Source organism: Auxenochlorella protothecoides (assembly GCF_000733215.1).
Source record: "Auxenochlorella protothecoides strain 0710 unplaced genomic scaffold scaffold7, whole genome shotgun sequence".
Classification (NCBI taxonomy): Eukaryota; Viridiplantae; Chlorophyta; class Trebouxiophyceae; order Chlorellales; family Chlorellaceae; genus Auxenochlorella; species Auxenochlorella protothecoides.
In genome coordinates, this window is record NW_011934487.1 from 49,765 (window position 1) to 69,418 (window position 19,654).

General features: G+C 64.5%; 6 protein-coding genes across 6 annotated transcripts; 2 read left to right on the forward strand and 4 right to left on the reverse strand.

The window, feature by feature from the left end:
- Positions 1-365: 365 nt before the first annotated feature.
- F751_5753 (Mannan endo-1,4-beta-mannosidase 1) lies at positions 366-3,356 on the reverse strand (the record flags this gene model as incomplete). The annotated part of the gene is made up of 11 exons (XM_011404066.1): positions 366-566; positions 869-1,015; positions 1,146-1,186; positions 1,381-1,641; positions 1,820-1,943; positions 2,079-2,131; positions 2,241-2,364; positions 2,475-2,565; positions 2,688-2,821; positions 2,941-3,228; positions 3,312-3,356. The coding sequence occupies 11 exons, from the start codon at positions 3,354-3,356 to the stop codon at positions 366-368; spliced, it is 1,509 nt and encodes a 502-aa protein (XP_011402368.1).
- Positions 3,357-5,659: 2,303 nt separating this feature from the next.
- On the forward strand, positions 5,660-7,013 carry F751_5754 (hypothetical protein; the record flags this gene model as incomplete). The annotated part of the gene is made up of 5 exons (XM_011404067.1): positions 5,660-5,707; positions 5,806-5,952; positions 6,193-6,295; positions 6,487-6,642; positions 6,787-7,013. The coding sequence occupies 5 exons, from the start codon at positions 5,660-5,662 to the stop codon at positions 7,011-7,013; spliced, it is 681 nt and encodes a 226-aa protein (XP_011402369.1).
- Positions 7,014-7,199: 186 nt separating this feature from the next.
- On the reverse strand, positions 7,200-8,397 carry F751_5755 (Coiled-coil domain-containing protein 132; the record flags this gene model as incomplete). Its single annotated transcript, XM_011404068.1, has 3 exons — positions 7,200-7,316; positions 7,518-7,748; positions 8,068-8,397. The coding sequence occupies 3 exons, from the start codon at positions 8,395-8,397 to the stop codon at positions 7,200-7,202; spliced, it is 678 nt and encodes a 225-aa protein (XP_011402370.1).
- A 410-nt stretch (positions 8,398-8,807) lies between these two features.
- Positions 8,808-11,164, reverse strand: F751_5756 (Coiled-coil domain-containing protein 132; the record flags this gene model as incomplete). The annotated part of the gene is made up of 4 exons (XM_011404069.1): positions 8,808-8,848; positions 9,711-9,909; positions 10,243-10,983; positions 11,108-11,164. The coding sequence occupies 4 exons, from the start codon at positions 11,162-11,164 to the stop codon at positions 8,808-8,810; spliced, it is 1,038 nt and encodes a 345-aa protein (XP_011402371.1).
- Positions 11,165-11,559: 395 nt separating this feature from the next.
- Positions 11,560-12,111, reverse strand: F751_5757 (hypothetical protein; the record flags this gene model as incomplete). The annotated part of the gene is made up of 1 exon (XM_011404070.1): positions 11,560-12,111. The coding sequence occupies one exon, from the start codon at positions 12,109-12,111 to the stop codon at positions 11,560-11,562; it is 552 nt and encodes a 183-aa protein (XP_011402372.1).
- A 451-nt stretch (positions 12,112-12,562) lies between these two features.
- Positions 12,563-13,514, forward strand: F751_5758 (hypothetical protein; the record flags this gene model as incomplete). The annotated part of the gene is made up of 3 exons (XM_011404071.1): positions 12,563-12,856; positions 12,991-13,160; positions 13,370-13,514. 3 exons carry the CDS (start codon positions 12,563-12,565, stop codon positions 13,512-13,514), a joined length of 609 nt encoding a protein of 202 aa, XP_011402373.1.
- Between the last annotated feature and the right edge of the window lie 6,140 nt (positions 13,515-19,654).

Consider the following 19,654-nt stretch of genomic DNA (forward strand, 5'->3'; position numbering starts at 1 on the left):
GGGCGCTCTGTAGCAAGCACAAACCCTCTGTCTGTCTCACGTGACGCATGGGTGTGTCGAAATGGGTGATCAGAGGCAGGTATCAGCGCGTATGTCTGTGGTGCGCGCCCGGGGACCTCCGGTCCCCGTTTGAAAGAAAGTTTACAAGGGAATCGACGATGACATCTGGGCTGGGGTGCAGGCACAAGGATGCGCAGAAAACCATAGTATGGAAATCAATTCAAGGAGATACAATGAAATGGTGTAGAGTTAGGGCCCAGAGGTTGGGGCTGGGCGCATTGCTGCGCCGGCAGCGTGAGCAGGGGTCCACAGAAGCACGGACACAGAGAGATCGGGACTGAAAACCTCCCCACCGCTCCTCCCTATCAGCAGCGCCTGCACGACTTGTTGCACTTGCCGGCCATCCAGGACTCGTTGCACTTGCCCCAGGCCGCCTGCTGGGCGCAGGAGTAGGCCGCAGAGGGCGCCACATCGCTGCACGTCGCTCCACCGGTGCAGGAGCACTTACCGCAGCTGCGCAGGCAGTAGCCCGACATCCACGACTCGCTGCACTTGCCCCAAGATGCCTGCTGGGCACAGGTGTAGGTGGTGTCCGGTGCATTGTCCCGGCAGGACGAGCAATCGCCACCGGAGGGAGGAGTGGGGGTGGGTGTGGGGGTGGGTGCCGTCCCGCCCTGTGGAAGCAGGGAAAGGGAAGGATGGGGTCGGCACTGTGCATGCGGGGAAGCTGGCACATTTGTGCCACGCCTGGCAGGCGTGGGCACGTCATGCACTTGTGAGGTGATCTAGGACCACTGCTTGTGGTGTCTCGGGTCTCCTCTGGAATCACTTGCAGCATGCCCAGCCCTCTCCAGCCAGCTGCACCCACCGAGATGCGGGCGGCATACGCGAGCTGGGCCTTGACAGCGGCGGCGCCGTCCTGGCTGTACGAGAAGACGTACCCACCGGTCTGAGAGTCCAAGTGGCGCAGGGACCAAACCATGGACCCGGCGTACCCCAGGGCGTTGGCTTGGTCCTGTGGTAGGGAGGGGGGGTGGGGGGGCGCGGGTGAGGCGATGAGGCAGTCGCATGCGGCTTTGTGCGACGCAGGGCGATTCTACACTTGGCAGGCTCTAGTCCAATCCCACTGTACCCTGCCAACCGACCTGGAGGTAGTAGAGCAGCTCATTACGAGACGACAAGTACCCTGTGGTGGTAGAGGTGGGGACAAGGATATGAGTGATGGCATGTAAGAGTGCCCGCGCAGCCCTCCTGGCTCATTCTGGGGCTGGTTCATCAGACATCTCGTAAGCCGTCACCCTATGAGCGGCCCAAGAGATGGCAGTGTCACTTGTCAATAGGCATGCACAGATCCCCACCTTCAGCACCCCGGCATGTCACCTTCGCGGCTGCCGTACTCCTCCATGACAATGGGCTTGCCGGCGGCATGCGCGATGCGTGCACGGTCGGCCAGGAAGTTGGGGCCGTACCACTTGTAGTCGCTGGCCGCAATACCCCAGTTGTCGGGGTAGGCGTGGACGGTAGCAAAGTCGATGTTGCGGTCGGCCACGTTGGTGTCAAAGTCCACGCCCTTCACCCCACCGTTCAGCCAGTTGTTGGTGCAGCAGGAGGTGTCGCCCCTCACACGGTAGCCCTCCTCGCCTACAAATGACAAGGGGGGGAAGGGGGCCGTTGATTGGAGTATCGAAGGGCAAAGTAGCTATTTCAGATGCGCACTTCTACGCCCGCATGCCAGGCGGCTGGAGCCTGCAGCTGAGTCTCAGGCAGGCCGATACAGAGTGCAGCCCCCTCCTCATCCAACCGAAAACATGCGTCTTACCCGTGGTCAGTAGGTGGTTGCTGTCGATGCTCTTCACAAAGGCAGCCATCTCAGAGATCCAGGCGGCCACGATCTGCCCAGGCTTCTTGCCCTGGTTGATCTCGTAGTTATCCGTGGTGTGGGGCTGCAGAGGAGGAGGAGAGCTTCAGGGGACGGCGTGTAGATGGGCTCAAAGGGACAGGGGTGAAGGAGCTGGTAATCCACCGGTAGAAACCTAGCTAGGACTATGCATTCAATGTCGTGCCGCCACCTTGCGCACCTCGTTCATGAGGTTCCAGGCAAAGATGGTGGGGTCGTCACGGTAGATGACACCTGGGAAATACAGAATGGAGACGTGGTGAGGGCATGGGATTCACTCATGGTACGGAGCATCTCAGAACTTGCAAACACAAGGATCGCGACATCCATCCCGAGGACTCACCCGTGACGGTGTTGCGACGATTGATGAGCATGTTGACATACTTCTTGTAGTACAACTTGCAGTTTGGATGGGTGTAAAACAGGTTCTTGGACTGACCCTGACCGACGGCCTCGTTCACATACCACTGTGGATGAGAAGGGATGGAGGAGTGCGTGGACTGCTGTTGGCGAGTTGGCGCAGGTCGTGCGGGAGCTACGTCTGACACGCACGCTGGGGAGGGTTCCGGGGACTCACCTGGATGCCGCCGTAAAAGGGCTCGAAGTTGGTGAACACGAGGACGAGGCGGATGCCAGTGCTGGCGGCGGCAGCAATGACCAAGTCCAACCTGTGACGGGGTGCCAAAATGGGCTCGATATTTGTCAGCGGAGGTTGGCGATGCAGGCTGGCATGCATTGGCGGCCGATGAAGGGCTCATGACGACCTCAGTCCAAGGCTTCCACCTCTCACCTCATGAGGGCGTTCTCGTTGTAGACGCCCAGTCGGGGCTGGATGGGGTTCGGAGTCTTGATGTTATCCGGGAAGCCGTAGCCATCGCTGTGGGCGAACACGCGGATGACCTTGACGCCCTGCGCCGCATGCGCCTGCAGGGGTATGTCAGGGCGCGGAGAAATTAGGGTTCCGGATCGCCATCGACGGAGCCCCGGATCTCGCAAGGCGGAGTCGTGGCCCGAGCCGATACTGCACACGATCGTACACGTACCTTGAACATGAGGTACACGTCCGCGCTGCTCATGATGTCGGTCTGGGCGGCGTAGAAAGCGTTTGTGCCGGCTGGATACCAGGCCTTGCCGCCGACGCTGAACTGCTTCCCAGCGACCTTGACAAAGGCGAACGCTGGTGACGATGCGTCGGCTTCCACCTGGTTCAGAATACGACGCTCGGTGCCGACTATGGGGTCGAGGCTGACCTCGCCGGCGATGCGGCTGACGGACGAAACCGTGGTGGAGAGCGCATACGGCAGTATCGCCAGGATGAGACACAGGTGTACCTGCAGACAATTACACTGACTTCATCAGGATGGAGCGCGCATTGCGACGACAGCTGTGTGCAGTTCTCGGAAGGCAATCTTACCATTGCTCGTTGTGGCAGGGCCAGGCCTTGTGAGACTGTATACATGCTATTAGCACCTCAGATGTGCAGTCAATGTCAATGATGGAATATTTTTAACGATTATAGGATACGTCTAGAGCCTAGATTCTTGTGCAAGGTCCCTTTTTGGACCGCAACCGACAGTGGCCTAACTGCTCCCAGCTTCGAGGGTAAATCAGACGCACATCCCGGTGCTAGATGTGGGACCAACCGTTTGCGCCGAAACTAGTCTCCTGAATCGCATGGAGTGTCGAGACATATCTTGTGATATCCATGTACTTTTCAATGCCCTGTCGAAGCCTCGCTGAACACTGACAAGCCTGGGAGGGCAGTGTGACCCTTTTGTATCCTCCGGGACCAACCCTAATTGGAACTTGCAAATGCTCTGGAGCCACTGGAGGGTGCACGATGGCCTATTGAGGGGCACCAAAAAGCTTGTCATCTCCATCCAGCGATTAAGAATGTCGGCGTGGGTCGGCACTCGTTCTACGCAGTTTGCGCGACCAGAGCCGGTGGCTGGTGCCTCGCCGTCATCGCAATAGTGGCGTGAGGGTCCTGGGGGCCTACCTTCAAAAGTGAGAAACATTCTCGCTGTTAAACCCATTCCAAGTGTGGTAGACTCAGCCGAAACCCCGTGTATGTCATGAGACGCGTGTTTTGTGGGTTACAAGATGTGCATACCGTTTTGCATATCAGGAAGTAGAAGACATCACTCCATCCGTCATCTCGAGATTGCAGCGTCCGACTCTATTCTCTCCCACAGATCTCAAACTTGGATGCCTAAATTAAATAGAGTGAGGCGACGGACATTGGTGTTCAACACAGGATGACACCCCCCACATCCTCTTAGGTCGTGAAGTTTTCACAAGGGACCCATGATGTAGTCCTGGACTAACCCTGAGCATTGGATCATCCCCATCGACGACCAATTCAGTGAGAGGTGTGGTGTCCAAGCCAAATAACAAACAGGCTGATGATCATGCAGCATGCTCAATGAGGACCATAAGGTGAATTGCATGGAGATCAGGCCAACACGTGAAGCTTTAACAAACGATTGAGTGTCTGTGGAAGGGGGAAGTTCCCCAGCCTTTGAGGGGGATCCACATTCACAGCTCCCAAGAATAGCGCCAGGGATTCGCCCGGCTCACAGCGGATGCGTTGTGGCATGCTCCTCACCCGACACTTTCACTCGATTGTGAGCCCGTTCTACGCAGTTTGCGCGACCAGAGCCGGTGGCTGGTGCCTCGCCGTCATCGCAATAGTGGCGTGAGGGTCCTGGGGGCCTACCTTCAAAAGTGAGAAACATTCTCGCTGTTAAACCCATTCCAAGTGTGGTAGACTCAGCCGAAACCCCGTGTATGTCATGAGACGCGTGTTTTGTGGGTTACAAGATGTGCATACCGTTTTGCATATCAGGAAGTAGAAGACATCACTCCATCCGTCATCTCGAGATTGCAGCGTCCGACTCTATTCTCTCCCACAGATCTCCAAACTTGGATGCCTAAATTAAATAGAGTGAGGCGACGGACATTGGTGTTCAACACAGGATGACACCCCCCACATCCTCTTAGGTCGTGAAGTTTTCACAAGGGACCCATGATGTAGTCCTGGACTAACCCTGAGCATTGGATCATCCCCATCGACGACCAATTCAGTGAGAGGTGTGGTGTCCAAGCCAAATAACAAACAGGCTGATGATCATGCAGCGTGCATATCAGGAAGTAAAAGACATCACTCCATCCGTCATCTCGAGATTGCAGCGTCCGACTCTATTCTCCCAACAGATCTCCAAACTTGGATGCCTAAATTAAATAGAGTGAGGCGACGGACATGGGTGTTCAACACAGGATGACACCCCCCACATCCTCTTAGGTCGTGAAGTTTTCACAAGGGACCCATGATGTAGTCCTGGACTAACCCTGAGCATTGGATCATCCCCATCGACAACCAATTCAGTGAGAGGTGTGGTGTCCAAGCCAAATAACAAACAGGCTGATGATCATGCAACATGCTCAATGAGGACCATAAGGTGAATTGCATGGAGATCAGGCCAACACGTGAAGCTTTAACAAACGATTGAGTGTCTGTGGAAGGGGGAAGTTCCCCAGCCTTTGAGGGGGATCCACATTCACAGCTCCCAAGAATAGCGCCAGGGATTCGCCCGGCTCACAGCGGATGCGTTGTGGCATGCTCCTCACCCGACACTTTCACTCGATTGTGAGCCCTTGCTCAATAAACATATTTTGATATTTCCGAGGGTCACCAGTTGACGAATAACGGCGACGAGCAGAGGAGTGCAACCCCCAGTAGCCGGGCCCGCACTGGTCGAAATGGGGAAACTGATCCCGATCGTCGTCATCCTCTTGGCCGCAGCTTCCGTGAGTTTATTTACATCTTCATGTCCTTGCCTGCGCGAGGTTCGAGGAGCTTGCCTCTGAAGCCAGGGGCATCCCCCTTGCGCCCCACTCTTCTACAGGCTGGCGTGTCCATCGCGGTCATCTCGATCATCCGCTCGAGCCTCTGGTTCACCACTGGGGGCTGGTGGGGTGGCTGGTGGTACAGCACCGGCTCATTCTGCTACCTCTCCACCTCCTCCGCCAACCTGTGCTCCTATGGGTACGTGGTGGGTGCCGTCAGCATCTTCCTCTCCTTCTTCGTCTTCTTCACACAGGCAAGCCTGCCGCCCTAGGCTCATGGTGTTGAGTCTGGATGGGTGGACGGATCGTCCAGGAGCTCATGGGCAGGGATGCTCGTGTCAGAGGATCTGACAGCCAGGGGCTGGGGGGGGGGTTGCGTCGCCGCCAACCACGGCGGCACATCTGCAGACCAGCACGCCCATCACTCGGTTCCCCTGACCCCGCAGTTCTCCAAGCTGCGGCCCCAGTGGTCGCCGCACAACAAGATCGAGGTGTTGGTGCTGGGCTTTGGGACCATCTGGTGGTTCCCCTACGCCGTCGTGACCACTGGTGAGGGGCCGTCTCTTGCCCCAGGTTGATGGACTGCATGCACTCGGTGGCGATCGCTGGCATGCAGGCCCTGGAGGACGTGCTGATGGGGTAGCATCGCAGCTTGGCTGCACGCTCCATGTGGCCAGGCCGTGTTTCCACAAAGCACATTGAGTGCACCCCTGTGACCCCCACCCCCACACCTCCAACAGTCTACGGCAAGCGCGCCGACAGTGCCGGCCTCTCCCAGAAGAGCGAGAGGACGAGTGTGTGGGCCCTGGCCTGGGCTGCCTTTGGCCTCTTCACCCTGCAGCTGGTGGCCTGCATCCTGGACTTTGGCAACCACTCCAAGATCGAGGGGCCCGCCGGTGCGTGGCAGAGCTCACACGAGGGTACTGTGCTGGATCTGGGGGCCAGGGGGCTGGTGCAGCAAGAGCACATGCATGTGGGGGGAGCCCTCTGCTGCAATTTCCACACGCCTTCCCACCTCCTCACCCCTTCCCACCGCCCAGGCGCCCAGTACGGGAGCTCCCCACCGTACCAGGGCAACGCGCAGTACCCTGCCCAACAGTACGGTGCAGCCCCCCAGTACGGCTCGGCCTATGCCTACGGCAACGCGACCTACCAGCCCCCCCCACAGTACCCCCCGCCCTACCAGCCGGGCGGCACCGGCACAGTCACCGGCTTCCCCCAGCAGGCCCCCGGCTCAGCGCCGCCCCAGGCCGTCCGCCCCGTCTAGGCGTCTGTACTCTGTGTTGCACTGCGAGCGATGCGGGGTGCACTTGGCGATGCGCCCCCATCACATGGTCGGGCACTTTGTGACAATGACACTCAGGCTGCACTCCCCTTGCCACCATGTCTGTATGTAGAAGGAAGCAGGGAAGCTTGCGCCTGCACTGCGCAACAAGGTAGGGAGCTGGGTACCTCAAGGTCCCTGCCTGCCGGGGTCGTGCAGCGCAGCCTCCATCTGCGCGAGCAGCGCTGCGCGCTCCTTGCGCCGCAGCCCGCTGCTGTCCGCGATGCAGGCGGTCAGCGCCAGGATCTGCCGGAGCAGATGGGGGGGGGGACTATGAGCGTGCCTCTGGCGATCAAACAGGAGGCTGAGGGAAGCACTCTGCAGGGGACCTGCGTGCACATCAACACCAGGGGTTTCGCGGCGCCACTCGCATGATTTGACCGCCCCCCCCCTTTGCCAGAGCAGCTGTCGAGACCCTTCCACCACCACCCTAAGTCCTCCACCCACCTGCTCCCGCGTGTACTCGGGGTGCGCCAGCGCCCACTGCGTCAGCTCCCCCACCGGGATGTAGAAGGCCTTTACGTACGCGTCGGCCCGGGCCAACCCCGCCTGGGCGCCCACGGGCAGGGGGGCCAGGCGCCGCAGGCCGTGTGCCACCCCCTGCACATCCAGGGTCATGGCCGCCCGGCCCTCCAGGCTGCAGCTGCGCACGCGCGCCACGCTGTCCAGCACGCAGGCCTCCACGTGCGCCGCCGCGCCGGCCCAGGCGCGCGCCGCGCCGGCCTGGGACAGACCGCTCGCCTGTGTGGTGTGTTTGGATGCGTGGGTGTGAGGAGGGGAGGGCAGGGGCCGATGAGAGGGGGCAGGCTGTGGAGGGGCGCAGGGGGTGCAGGGAGGAGGGTGGGCGGCGATGAAGATGCGGTGCGCTCGTGAGCCGGCAGCAGATGCGTGGGCCCGTGCAGAGAGCCCTCGCAAGCCCACACACAGCTCCTCGCGCCCCACCTCGCCCCCCATAAAAAGCATCGACACGGCAACCACTTGGCACCATGTGACTCACGTGTGCGACACGGTCGGCAAACACGCCCAGCTGGCGCAGCAGCTGGTCCACCCAGGGCTGGTGGCGCGTGGGCGGCTCGGCCAGCGCGTAGTTGGTTCCCGCCACCGCCTCGGCCAGCCAGCCCAGGGAAAGGAGCAGGCGGACCCCGGCGTCGCTGACGTGGCGCAGCGCGTCCCCCGCAGCCGCCAGGCCCTCGCCGAAGAAGGCGTCCAGCGCGGCGCTGTCGCCGGGGGAGAGTAGCGAGGCCAGCGGGCCACGTGCCGCCGCCAGGCGCGCCGCCACCTCGCACAGAGACTCGCAGGCCGCGCTGCGCGCCACCAGGCCGTACATGTTGCCCGAGGCGGTGAGCGCGGCGTGCGGGCCGGGCCCGGCCTCGCCGACGGCGGCCTGGGAAGCGGCGCCCAGCCCCGCGCCGCCGCCGCCATTGGAGCGAGGCCCCGGCCCGAGCGCCGCGGCCAGTGCCGAGCCGGGCACGGCGGCGAGCGCGGGGTTGCGCCCGACGCCGCGGGCCAGGATGCGGCGCAGCGTCCGCTCCAGCCGCGGCGGCAGCGGGGGGCCGCCGGGCGGCATGCCGCCCGGCGCGCCGGGGGGAACATGAGCGTGAGAGGCGCCGGCTGCGCCGTGAGAGTGGCCCCTGCTTGGCGCGGCGCCATGCTCCTCCTCACCCGCCGCCAGCCTGGCAAGGCCGGGGGCGTCGAAGCAGGCCATGATGTGCAAGAGGTAGAGGTCGTAGAGCTCTGTCAGGCCCTGGAAGATGGCCGGCCCAGATGCGCGCAGCGTGCTGCAGCGGGGAGAGGAGCTTGGGGGGTAGGAGACCATGGGGCACGTCTTTACGGTCGGCACTCTCCCAGGCAGCGGCGTGCCGCAATCTCAATGGATGTCGGCCAAGCTCTGCAGCGCCTTCCTATCAGCACAGTCTTGACCAGGCACTGGAATCCATCGCTCCTGGCCTGAGCCGCCCAGACCTGGACACGCCGCCCCTGTGTCTTCTCCTATGCCCCCCCTACACCCCAAACCTCCCATCCTTCACAGGCAGGACCCTCCAGATCAGCCTTCCATGGACCCTCCCTGGGCCTCCACCACACACCACATGAGTCGCGCATAGTCCCGCATCCACTTCATCGTCCGCCAGGAGGTGTTGGTCACGGCGGCCGCGCCGCGGCTTCCGCCGCCAGCAGACCCGGGCCCGGGCCCGCGCCGCACGCTCTGGCTGTCCTCGTCGATGAAGTCGCCGTGCAGGTCCTCCTCCTCCTCCTCGGCGGCGGGGGCGCCCGCGCCCGCATCGTCGTCGTCGTCGCTGTCCTCTGCAGGCTGGGCGGGGTCGTTCGACCCCGGGCGCGGGTGGCCCCGCTCGTCCACGTCCAGCCCCGCGGTCAGCAGGCTGGCGTCGCCGCCGAAGCCCAGGGTCAACCCCGCCCCGCCCCGCCCTGCCTTGCGCGGCGAGGGGGCGCCGCCGCCCCGCCGCCGCCACGGGTTGCCCGCCGCAACCAGGGCCTGGAAGGACGTGCCGGATGGGGGGCGGGGGCCGGGCGCGCCGCGGGTGCCGACATCGTCGGCATCGCCAGCGGCCCCTTCCTCGCCGCTGCCCTCGCCGCCGCCCCTCACGCCACCCGCCCCATCCAGCTGCAGGGGGGCCAGCGCACTCAGCAGGCCCGGCAGCTCCACGGGCAACGGCGTCCAGCTCTCCTTCTCCAGCATGCTGCTCAGCGCCTCCAGGTTGCTGGCGTGGAAGGCGGCGAAGAAGTTGCCGGATTGACGCTGCAGCATGGAGCGCAGCGCGGGGCTTTCCACCCCGCTGAACGCCTCGCCTGCCGCCACGAAGCGCTGCATCCAGTCCATCACCTGCGCTCGTGTGAGTGTGTGTTTGGGAGGGGGTTGGAGGAGGAATGGCAGGATGGTGGACCAGGGACATCAGGAGTTGCGTGGGGTGCGGTTGCATGTGGCAGGCAGGATGGTGAAGGAAGCAGCGGACAGAGCAACTGAAAAAGGTGGCGGGAGGGAGCATGGGCATGTGAGCAGGCATCCATGGGCAACCTGTTCCAGACCCTCCGATCTTTCCACCCAGTCTCTCCTGTCCATACTCCAAATATCATTCCTCCAACCCTGGAGCCTCCCCTTCACCAGGCCCTTGTCCCTTCCCCCGCTCTTCCCCCCAGCCCTACAAAAACACAGCACCTGCAGGAAGTGCTCGCCCTCAAAGGCGGCGGGACTGGACAGCAGCGTGGCCACGTGGCGCGCCACCTCGTCCCACACCAGCCCCCGCCCCGCCACCAGCCCAGCGTGCACGGCGTGCAGGACGGCACACCGTTCCGCCTCGTCGCGTGCCCGGGCCTCGGTTTCCTCCCGCGCCGAGCTGCCGCGACGGAGCGCCAGCGTCGCCGGGCCCGCGACGCTGAACCGCGCTTTGTTTTCGGGACTGCGGCGCCCGCCACGCGGCGGTCGGGGTGGTGTCTGTCGGTGGTGCACGGCGGCGCTGGCCCTAGCCGGCTCGCCCTGGGTCGGACTCTGGGTCCCCACCATCGCCCCCTTCAACACCCCCGCCGTCTCTGCTGCCCCACAGGCGGCCGTCGCAGGCCCCGCCGTCTCCACAACCTCTCCCCGCCCCGCCTCCAGCGCCTCCTGCGCCTGCAGCGCCGCTGCGTGCCATGCGACCATGGCCTGGTGGCTGGCCAGCACGTCAAACAACACCTGGAGCAGGCGCGCCAGGGCGGTGCGAAACAGGTCGCTGGGCAGGAGGCGGACAAGGTCCTGGAGCCCGCCCGCGGAGCGCGCGCGCGCCTCGCAGCCGGAGCGCGTGAGCAGCACGCCACGAACAACGCGCGCGCTGACGCTGCCCACCGCCGCCAGCAGCGCGGACTGCACCTCCGCCGCCAGGCCCGGGAGCGGAGGAGGGCCGGGGGCCAGGGGTGCTCCCGTCTCCGCCGGAGCCGTCGCTCAGAGCACCTCGCAGATCGCTGCTGGAATCGCCGTCGGCGCCCGCCTCCGCAGCGTCAGCGCCGCCGCCGTCTCCCGCGCTCAGGTACAGGTACCCCTCCAGCACGCGCGCGTAGGTGCCGGGGCGGAAGTCGAGGCAGACCGAGGCTAGCGCGCCGGACATGCGCGCCAGCGTCTCCTCGTACGCCGCGTTCAGGGAGGCCTCCAGCGCGCGCGCGACGGCGACGCGCGCCGGCACCGCCCCAGCGCGACCGCCGCGCGGCCGCAGGTTGCCAGCGCGGCCGCGTACTCGCCCTCCTCCTGGCAGTCCCTGTGGAAAGCGTGGAACGGACGGTACGCTGAGGGATGGGCTCCACGCCAAGGGCCCCGTCTGGCGGCTTACAAGACAGCCGAGGGCAGCGGAGCATGCAGAGACATGGGCACTGGGGCTCCAATCACTGCCCTGTGTGTCCCACAACTGCATCAACCACATCGCCTGCAAGGCACATCCGGCGGCGATCACCGATCAGAGGAACATCACCCTCCCCCCACCCCAAAATAGGAAAAACCAATACAAGGTCACCTGACGGCGGCCAGCAGGCCGGCGACCTGCTGCAGCCGCCCCGCGGTCTGCAGCAGCGCGGCCAGGCTCCCTTTCCTCCTCGTGTCCTCCGCGATGCGGATGGTGGCGCCCAGGGCCGCCAGCGCCAGGGCCAGCCGCTCGCGCGCCATGCGCGCCGCAGAGTAGGCGGCCTGCACGTCCACCTCCACGCGCGTCACGCCCTCCACCCCGCCCACGAAGCGGTCGTAGTTGGCCAGCACGTGGGCCGACAGCTTCTCGCTGACCGCCTCCAGTACGCCGGTGCGGGCCTCGGCCAGGGTCTCCAGGTCGGCGGGGCCAAAGGCCAGGGGCAGAGCGCACAGCTCCTCGTCCAGCGGGTCGGAGCCTTCCGTCTGGTACGCGGGGCTCAGGGCTTCCAGGCTGGCCGACTTGCCAGCGGCGGGGGGGGGAGAGTCCTGGGCGGGAGGGGAGCCCGGACCCGGCTCAGGGGGGGTGCCGGGGCCACCAATCCGCCAACCCCGGCCGAGGCGCCCCAGGAACGCCTTGGTCGGGCTGATAGAAGACTTCATGGTCGATGGCCGGCGTCAGGGCATGGGGAGGCTCCGCCGGCGATCACCCCTCAAGTCAACCAGGGAGTGATCTGCCGAGGGGGGCGCGAGGGGCATCTCAGGCTGGGGGCTTGAGACTCCCGCATTGAAGGGACGACAATGCCCTCGAGGTGCCCTGACCAAACACTGAGGCTCACCCAGGTGTGCCGATGGCCCCGAGCTCCCTCCTCTCTTCCATGCGCCTGCTTGCGTGGCATTGGGCACGACCCTCCGATACCCTGCGGCCATGTAACAGCTGCAATTACATGGCCAGTACCCGCAAATAGCTCCAAAGAAATATCTTGGTGGTGATCTATCCATTCGAATTGGACCATCCAGTCGCGGCTGCTTTGAAGTACTCTCATCACACCGGGTCTAGTTCCCCAAGAAGTGTCCCGCCAGGCATCGCCATCCGGAACTAGCGCGGCCTGGAATGCCCTTCGGCATCTACCCAGTCCACTGCATCGTGCCTGCCTCCCTGAACTTCCATCTTCCTCGCAGCTCGGCTCACAAACTTCGCACCGGGCTTATTCCTCTCAGAGCGGACGTGCAGAATCTCGACGCCATCGTCCAAGACGCGCAGAGGCGAAGGATGGCCTCCGCCCGCGGCTTGACGGGAATGTGGGTGAAGGACAAAGCCAACAGCGACAGCATGGACACAGTGTGCGAGATGGCGGCCCTGTCCTGGGTGCTGCGCACGGCCGTCAAGATCATCTCCCGGATGGAGGTGAGACCCTTGCGTGTGTGGTTGCAATGACAGCCTGAAGTTATTCTGTCGCCCACGCGATGGACCCCGCTTTCGCGTGATAAATTATGCATCCCAGATTAGGCAACCAATTCTTCCTGCATCCGCGCTTGCAGCTGAAGGACGATGAGGAGGCCTTTGAAGTGACCATGAAGGCAGGCGGCATCCTGGACGTCAGGGAGCGGTACCCCTGGTCCGGGGAGCCAGTCAACCATCCACGCCGTGACAAGCGCAGGGGAAAGCACACTGCCTACGTGAAGCGGACCGATCAAGGGCCAACCGTCTAGTGAGTTTGTGTCTTGGAGCCGAGGTGGTTGGGCCATGGTGTGGGGCCCTGTTCCTGCTCCTCTCATGATCTCACCATGATGTATCAATCTCAGTTCTCACAGGAGCGGGACGCGTCTGAACGCGCTCCTGTGCAGCTACTTCCGCCTGATTACTTCTGAAAGGTGGGGCCAGGTGTCACACTTCCACCTCCACCTCCCCTTTCCTCAGTGTCAAATGGGATGATCCCATGGGTGGCACCTGCTCGGATCACTTCAGGCTGACGGGGTATGGCGACACGCTGGAGCAGCACTCCGAGATGACCATCGGCGAGAGGACGCATCGCTACATCTCTCGCTACAACCGGCAGCGCTGAGGGTGTTCAAACAGGACCCGACTGTGCTACAGGCCTTTGCCATTCTGGCAGAGGAATGGGCGGGCCAGAGCCCGCAAGAATAGTTTTGCAACCAGATCCACAAATTTTGCCCTCTGAATGAACTGCTGTCGCTCGTGTGAAATCTCTTCCGCCGTGCCATGCATGCAAGTCTGCTGTGCCTGGTGGTCACTGTGTTGGACCCCAGAATGGGACGGGAAGGCACAAAGGGAGGTGGCTCCCCCTGGGCGAGGCTTCTCATCAAGGGGGGGAGGCCGAGGGTCAGTCGGACGGGGTGATGGGTGGCATGCATGGTGTGTGCTGCCGACACCAGGCCGCCGCCGTCGACGTCCCTGCTCGCACGCGTGCATGACGCACTCCATTCGTGCGCACACAGCGACGATGACCCCATTTGCACCAGGTCTGCTACTATCAGCCAGCCGCCGCGCCTACCCTCCCAGCAGCCCAGCGACCTCCGCCACCAAACCCCGCTGCCCCAGCGCCTCGAGCATGCGCCCGGCGCCCAGGCCGTCCCCCGCCGCCGCCAGCGCGGCCGCCGCCTCCCAGGCCCGGCCCTCGCGCGCTGCCGATTGGTGTGCGCCGGCCTCCGCCACCTCCAGCAGGTCGGCGGCGGCCAGCTCCCGCGCCGCCAGGCCCGCCGCCAGGCGCCAGGCGCCGGCGTCCTGCAAGATGTCCACCGCGTCGCGGGGCTGGCCCGTGGCGCAGAGCAGCGGCACGCCCAGCAGCGAGTCGCCCACCGAGGCGGCGTTGGCGGCCACCACCTTTGCCGCCTGGGCGAAAAGCAGGCGGGCCACCGGCGGGCGGGCGGCGGGCGCGGGGGCGGTCGACCCCGGCGTCCCCTCCGGGGGCCCCCCGTCGCCGGCCCCCGCGCCGCCCCGCTCGCGCGTGCCGGCGTCGTCGCCCACGGCAAAGGCCATGGCCAGCGTGCACAGCGCGTCGCGGTAGTAGCGCGCGCTGCGGTCCGGCGGGCTGGCCAGCAGGAAGCCGACCGCCGCCTGCAGGTCGCCCAGGGCCAGGTACTCCAGCACCCGCCGCTCCTGCAGGCCCTCGTCCGCCTCGAACACGCCGCGCGGCATTTGCTCGTGGAAACCGGCGCGCTCCCGTGCGGCCTGGGCTTCCTTGGCGCGCGACCAGGGTCTCAGCAGGGCCGATGCAGGGAGAGGGGTCTCTGACGGGGCGGTCCTGCTCGTGGCCGAGACGTGGGACCACCGGTCCAGCGGCGCCCCCGAGTTCGAGGCCTGCTTCTCGTCGGCGGCGGCACGGGGCGGGACCCCGGGCGCCGTCCCCTCGCCTGCCCCCGCCACCCCCGCGCCCATCCCCTCGCCCGCCCAACCCACCCCCGCACCCTCGCCGCCCGCCAGCTGGCAGACCACGTGCCAGAAGGCGGCGGCGCCCGCCCGGCCATACATGCGCGCCAGGGCGGCGCGGCGGCCGGCGGGCCGGGGGCGCGGATCCCCCTCCGCGCCCCGCAGCGCGGCCCGCTCGCCGGCAGACAGGGGCTGCGGCAGCCCGCGCGCTGCGGCGATGGCCGCGGCGACCGCCGCCACGGGCCCGCCGGCCGCCCCCTCCCCCTCGCCGGCGTGCCAGGCGGCCAGGCGGCGGGTGGCCTCGGGGCCCAGCGTGCTCAGCAGGGCCGCCTCCTGGCCGCCGCGCCACCACTCCCCGGCCGCCAGTGTCCAGGCCTCCAGCAGGTCGGAGAGCAGGGCGGCGAGGAAGGCCGGCGCGGCGCAGGGCGGGGGCCGCGGTAGGCCACCCCCGATCGCCGCCCGCACCTGCACGTTTAAGAAAGTGGTGGAGCGCGGGTGGCACAATACATGTTGAGGACCCGATCTCGCCAGGGCCCCACCCCGGGGGCTTGGCATGCCTGACAATCTCACGGAACACCCCTCCCCTCCTCCCACCAACAGCTGAAAACCCCTCACCCACCTGAGCGGCGCGGGCCGGCGCCAGCTGGGTGGCGGCACGCGGCACGGCATCCAGCAGGAAGAGGGACGAGCCCTGGACCCCGCTCGCCACCAGCAGGCTCCCAGCTCCTGGAGAGAAGGGGGAGGCGGGGGGAAGTAGGGGGCGGGGAGGTTGTTCACCATCTCGGTCTCGGTGATCTAGGGGCCATGCTGACTCGCCAGGACTGACAGCAGGGCAAACCCTTCCTTCCCGACCGGCTGTATGGACAAGTCCTGTGTCACGATCTTCTTCACCCCAGCCCGACCCGCCCCACCCACCCAGGGGCTCCGGCAGGGCTAGCCAGGCCACTTCCCCCGCCCGGTCAGCGCCTGGGCCGCCCGGCGCCATGGCGCTCAGCGTGCTCAGCGCGGACCGGAGCTCGCCGCCGCTGTCCAGATCCAGGATGGCGACCGCCCCGCCGGACACCAGCACCGCCAGCCGGGCAACCACTGTGAGGGTGCGGGGATTGGGGAGATGGAGCCTGTGGACCCACCATCGGAAAAGAAAGGAGGCGCAGGCTCCGTGCAGGTCTGCCCCCTGCCACCTCACCCATGGACGCCTCGGGATGGAGCCGGGCGCTGGGGGGCGGGCCAATCGTGATTGCCATGACCTTTCGTCCCCGGGCGACAGACAGCGTGACGCACCTGTGCGGCGGAAACTGGGTGCCTTAAGGGACCCACCCTCACAGTGGCAATTTGAAGTGTATGGCAACGGCACAACACGCTTGGTAACTTATTCAACCGTCGCATATCTCAAGGACCCTTCACTCCAAAGCAGCCAGCCCTGCATCCGTCAATGATGCTGCAATGCATGCCTCACACGAGAATGGGCCCTTGACCATCACTGCAACCGTCGCTCACCGACCGTTCTGGGTGTCCCACCGCACCACGCTCCCCTCGGCATCTCCAAGGAAGATGAAGTGGTGCCAGCATGCTATGGCCGTGGCAGCAAACTCTGTGGGAGAGTAGAGGTGGCATTGAGTGGGGGGTGGGGGGGGGGGGGAATTGCGATAGCAAGGCAATTGCACTGGCAAAAGTCAAGTCAAGAAAGGTTCAGGCATGTGTGTCATGGGCGAACAAATGCTTCTGTCACATCTGCACGAGGAGGGGTATCCTGGATGCCACCTGTCGGATTGAATCCATGACAGCAAACTTCACCCTGGCTTGGGCCTCCAACCTCATGGCATGATCGTCATGTATACATTCCACATCTGCAGCTACCACCCTCGTTCTCACTGTCCACCACGCCAATCGGCCCCCCCTTCCAATCCCACCTCCTTCTTCCAGCTCGAGGTGATGGGGGGCACAGGGCCTTAGATCCTGGATGCGCCGCCCCCGCACGCTGAGCATGCCCACTCTGCCGTCCGTGAGCGCAAACGCCAGGTGCTCCTCGCCGTGCATTCCCTCTGGTGTCATGGTGCTGCTTGCCTCTGCCCCTGGCGCCTGACCATCGCGCCTGTGAGGTAAGGGGGTTGTTCATGGATCATTGGCACGTCTGGGAGGTCTTTATCAAGGCTGTCGGCTGTCCTGCCTGCTCAAGTGCCTCTTGGAACCACTGCATACCTTGAAATGACCGAGTCGGAACGGGGTGACGGGGCCAGCACATGTGATGGAGCCTTGCCTTCCCAGTTCCCTGCCCAAGCCACTGAGGGGAAGGAAGGCAGATGCAAGGGAGAGGGGAGGGGATGAGAGGGTAGATGGTCGAGCATGAGGTTGCGTGCAGAAGAAGAAACAGCAACCTAGTCTGCTTCACACCCGTGAAGACCATTCAACCCCATCAACGGCCTTTCCTTGCCCCTTCCCACCAGCTGCAAAGGGCAGGTCTATCTGGCGCACTCGCACGGGCTGCGCATCCTCAGAAACTCTCCAGATCTCGGATGGCACGCCTCTGCAGGAGCGCATGGGGTGAGGCGCACCGACATGATCATGCAGTGTGGAGAGCAGCCGGGCATTAGCTCCCAGTCAAAGTCTTGATTCCATTTGTTGCCTCTTGGCAAGCATACCAGCATGCCAGGTCCCACTCACCGAAGGATGACCAGGAGGTAGGTCCCAGCAGCAGAGGCTCGCAGGCCTAGTAAGGCGCTCGGGTCTGTGACCCCGGTGCGAATGCTGATGCTCTGCCTATTCCGGATGTCTGCAGTCACGGCATGGGCGACGCAGGGTGCGTTGGGCGAGGGAGGGTGGGTGGATTTGATGTAGGAATGGAGAGGGGCGGGTGGGACCACGTGTCGGGGTAGATGCCTGTGTCATGCCTACTTCACTGCATTGCAAGTCGCTCCAGTCTAAGCCGCCTGCTTGCAATGCTGAGCCATCCACCCCACCCACAACAGCATCAGTGCAAGCTCGATGCCCACGAAGCCACCTCCCCCACTCCTTGATTCCTCCATGTGCCTCAACGTCCCCACCAGACTCTTGTCCCACCTGTGATAACGAGTCGATTAGTCACCCCTCCGCGGTCCAGCGGCATGGTGGAGGAGCTGATGAAGCGGGGCCCCGGACCCAGCCAGAGCAGGCAGGAGATGGGCGCGCTGTGCACGCTGAGCTGTGCGACGGGCTCCAGGGCCAGGGGCGAGGCGGTCCCAATGCCCAGGCGGGTCGCCACCTGCAGCGTACGAGGTGATGTGAGGAAGGTGGTGTTGGGTATGCGGCCGTACCAAGACAGTGGCGGGAGGGGGTTTTGCCTCCTCTTCACTGAGACAGCATCCTCAGGAAAAGGATTTGATCAAGCAACCCCTGAAAAAAGCCATAGCCCACAGCTCTGCACATCACAATCAAGCCCCATCTCCAGACCCCATTCTCATCACTTCCAGCAGACCTCATGCTCACCAGGGTGACGTCTCCCGTGACCGAGGCAACGGCCAACAGGGAGGTGGCCTGCGGCATGCCAGGCAGCCCCACGTGGGCCGGGCAGGCAGCCAGCGCGGCAATTTTGCCGGACAATCCGGCAGCTGTGCCTGCACAGTGTGTGGGGAAGGATACAGAGTCACGAGAGGAGTCCGGTGCCAGTTTCGCACCCCTACGGCCAGGTGTCAGCAACATGAGCGTGTGGAGCGCCCATGCGGGACAAGACGGGCTCCATGCTGGGCCGGGGCCCAGCAACCCCTGACTATCCTTGGTCCCTGTCAAGCGAGCACAGCCCCAGACAGCATTGACGGCAGGTCGAAGAAGATAGCCCCGATCCAGGCTGGGCTGCGAGCACAGCGGCCAACCCCCGCCTCTCCCCGCACGACAAAATCGCACCAAGGAAGCGCAGGGGCACCGAGCAACTTGACCCCGGTCCCAGCACCAGCGCCTGCTGCCACTGCCACAGGCTGCCGTCCTGGGCCACGGCGGCCACCTGCAGTGCGAGCCGCGGCCCGGAGACCGCCTCGCCTTCCTCGAGGCCGCCCCACAGCCCCGACGCGTGGCTGAGCAGCGCCGGGCCCGCCTTCTGGGCGGCGCCCGTGGGGTGGGTCCCCAGGCAGGCGTAGGTGAGGAGGCCCGGGCGCCGCCGCCAGGTGCTCAGGCCGCCGTCCGCGTGGCGACAGGTCAGCACGTCGATGCCGCCGGGGCGGAGGAGGTCCGGCCCCGCGTCGCCATGGCCGTAGGAGGAAAGCAGGGCCACGAGCGGGGAGCGCATGCCGGGGGGCAGCTGGGTGGAGGCCGCCGGCTGCCCGTACTCGACATCAAACACCAGAATCTGCGGGGGGGGGGAGATAGGAGGAACGAGGTGCAGAGGAATGGGCGGGAGGGGGGGGGGAAGGTGGGGAGTGGGGTTTGAGGGGGTCAAGGAACAAAAGAGGCACCAAATGGAGCAGGTGAAACCAACAGGACAACCCACAGTATCGCTTGCATCCTGCATCTCCTCTGTGAGGGGCAAGTTGTCCATATTCCTGGTCATCATGCTTCCCACATTCCGCTCTACTCTATGATCCGCTCACCTCCCGGGCCATGAGGAGGAAGAGGAGGTCAGGATAGCCCGAGAAGGAGCAGTGCATGGACTGGCCCGCCGCCAGCGCAGCCTGAAACTGCTTCTGCTGGACCTGGGTGGTGAGGGCAAGGGCGGCAGAGTGGGGCTATAGCCATGCCTGGATTGCCATGTTTACAAACCGCATCCTGTCGTGAAGGAGTCATATGTATAGGCATGTCCCCTGCAGCCCAAGCCGTGCTTCCCTCATGACACCGCCGCCCCCCACCCCC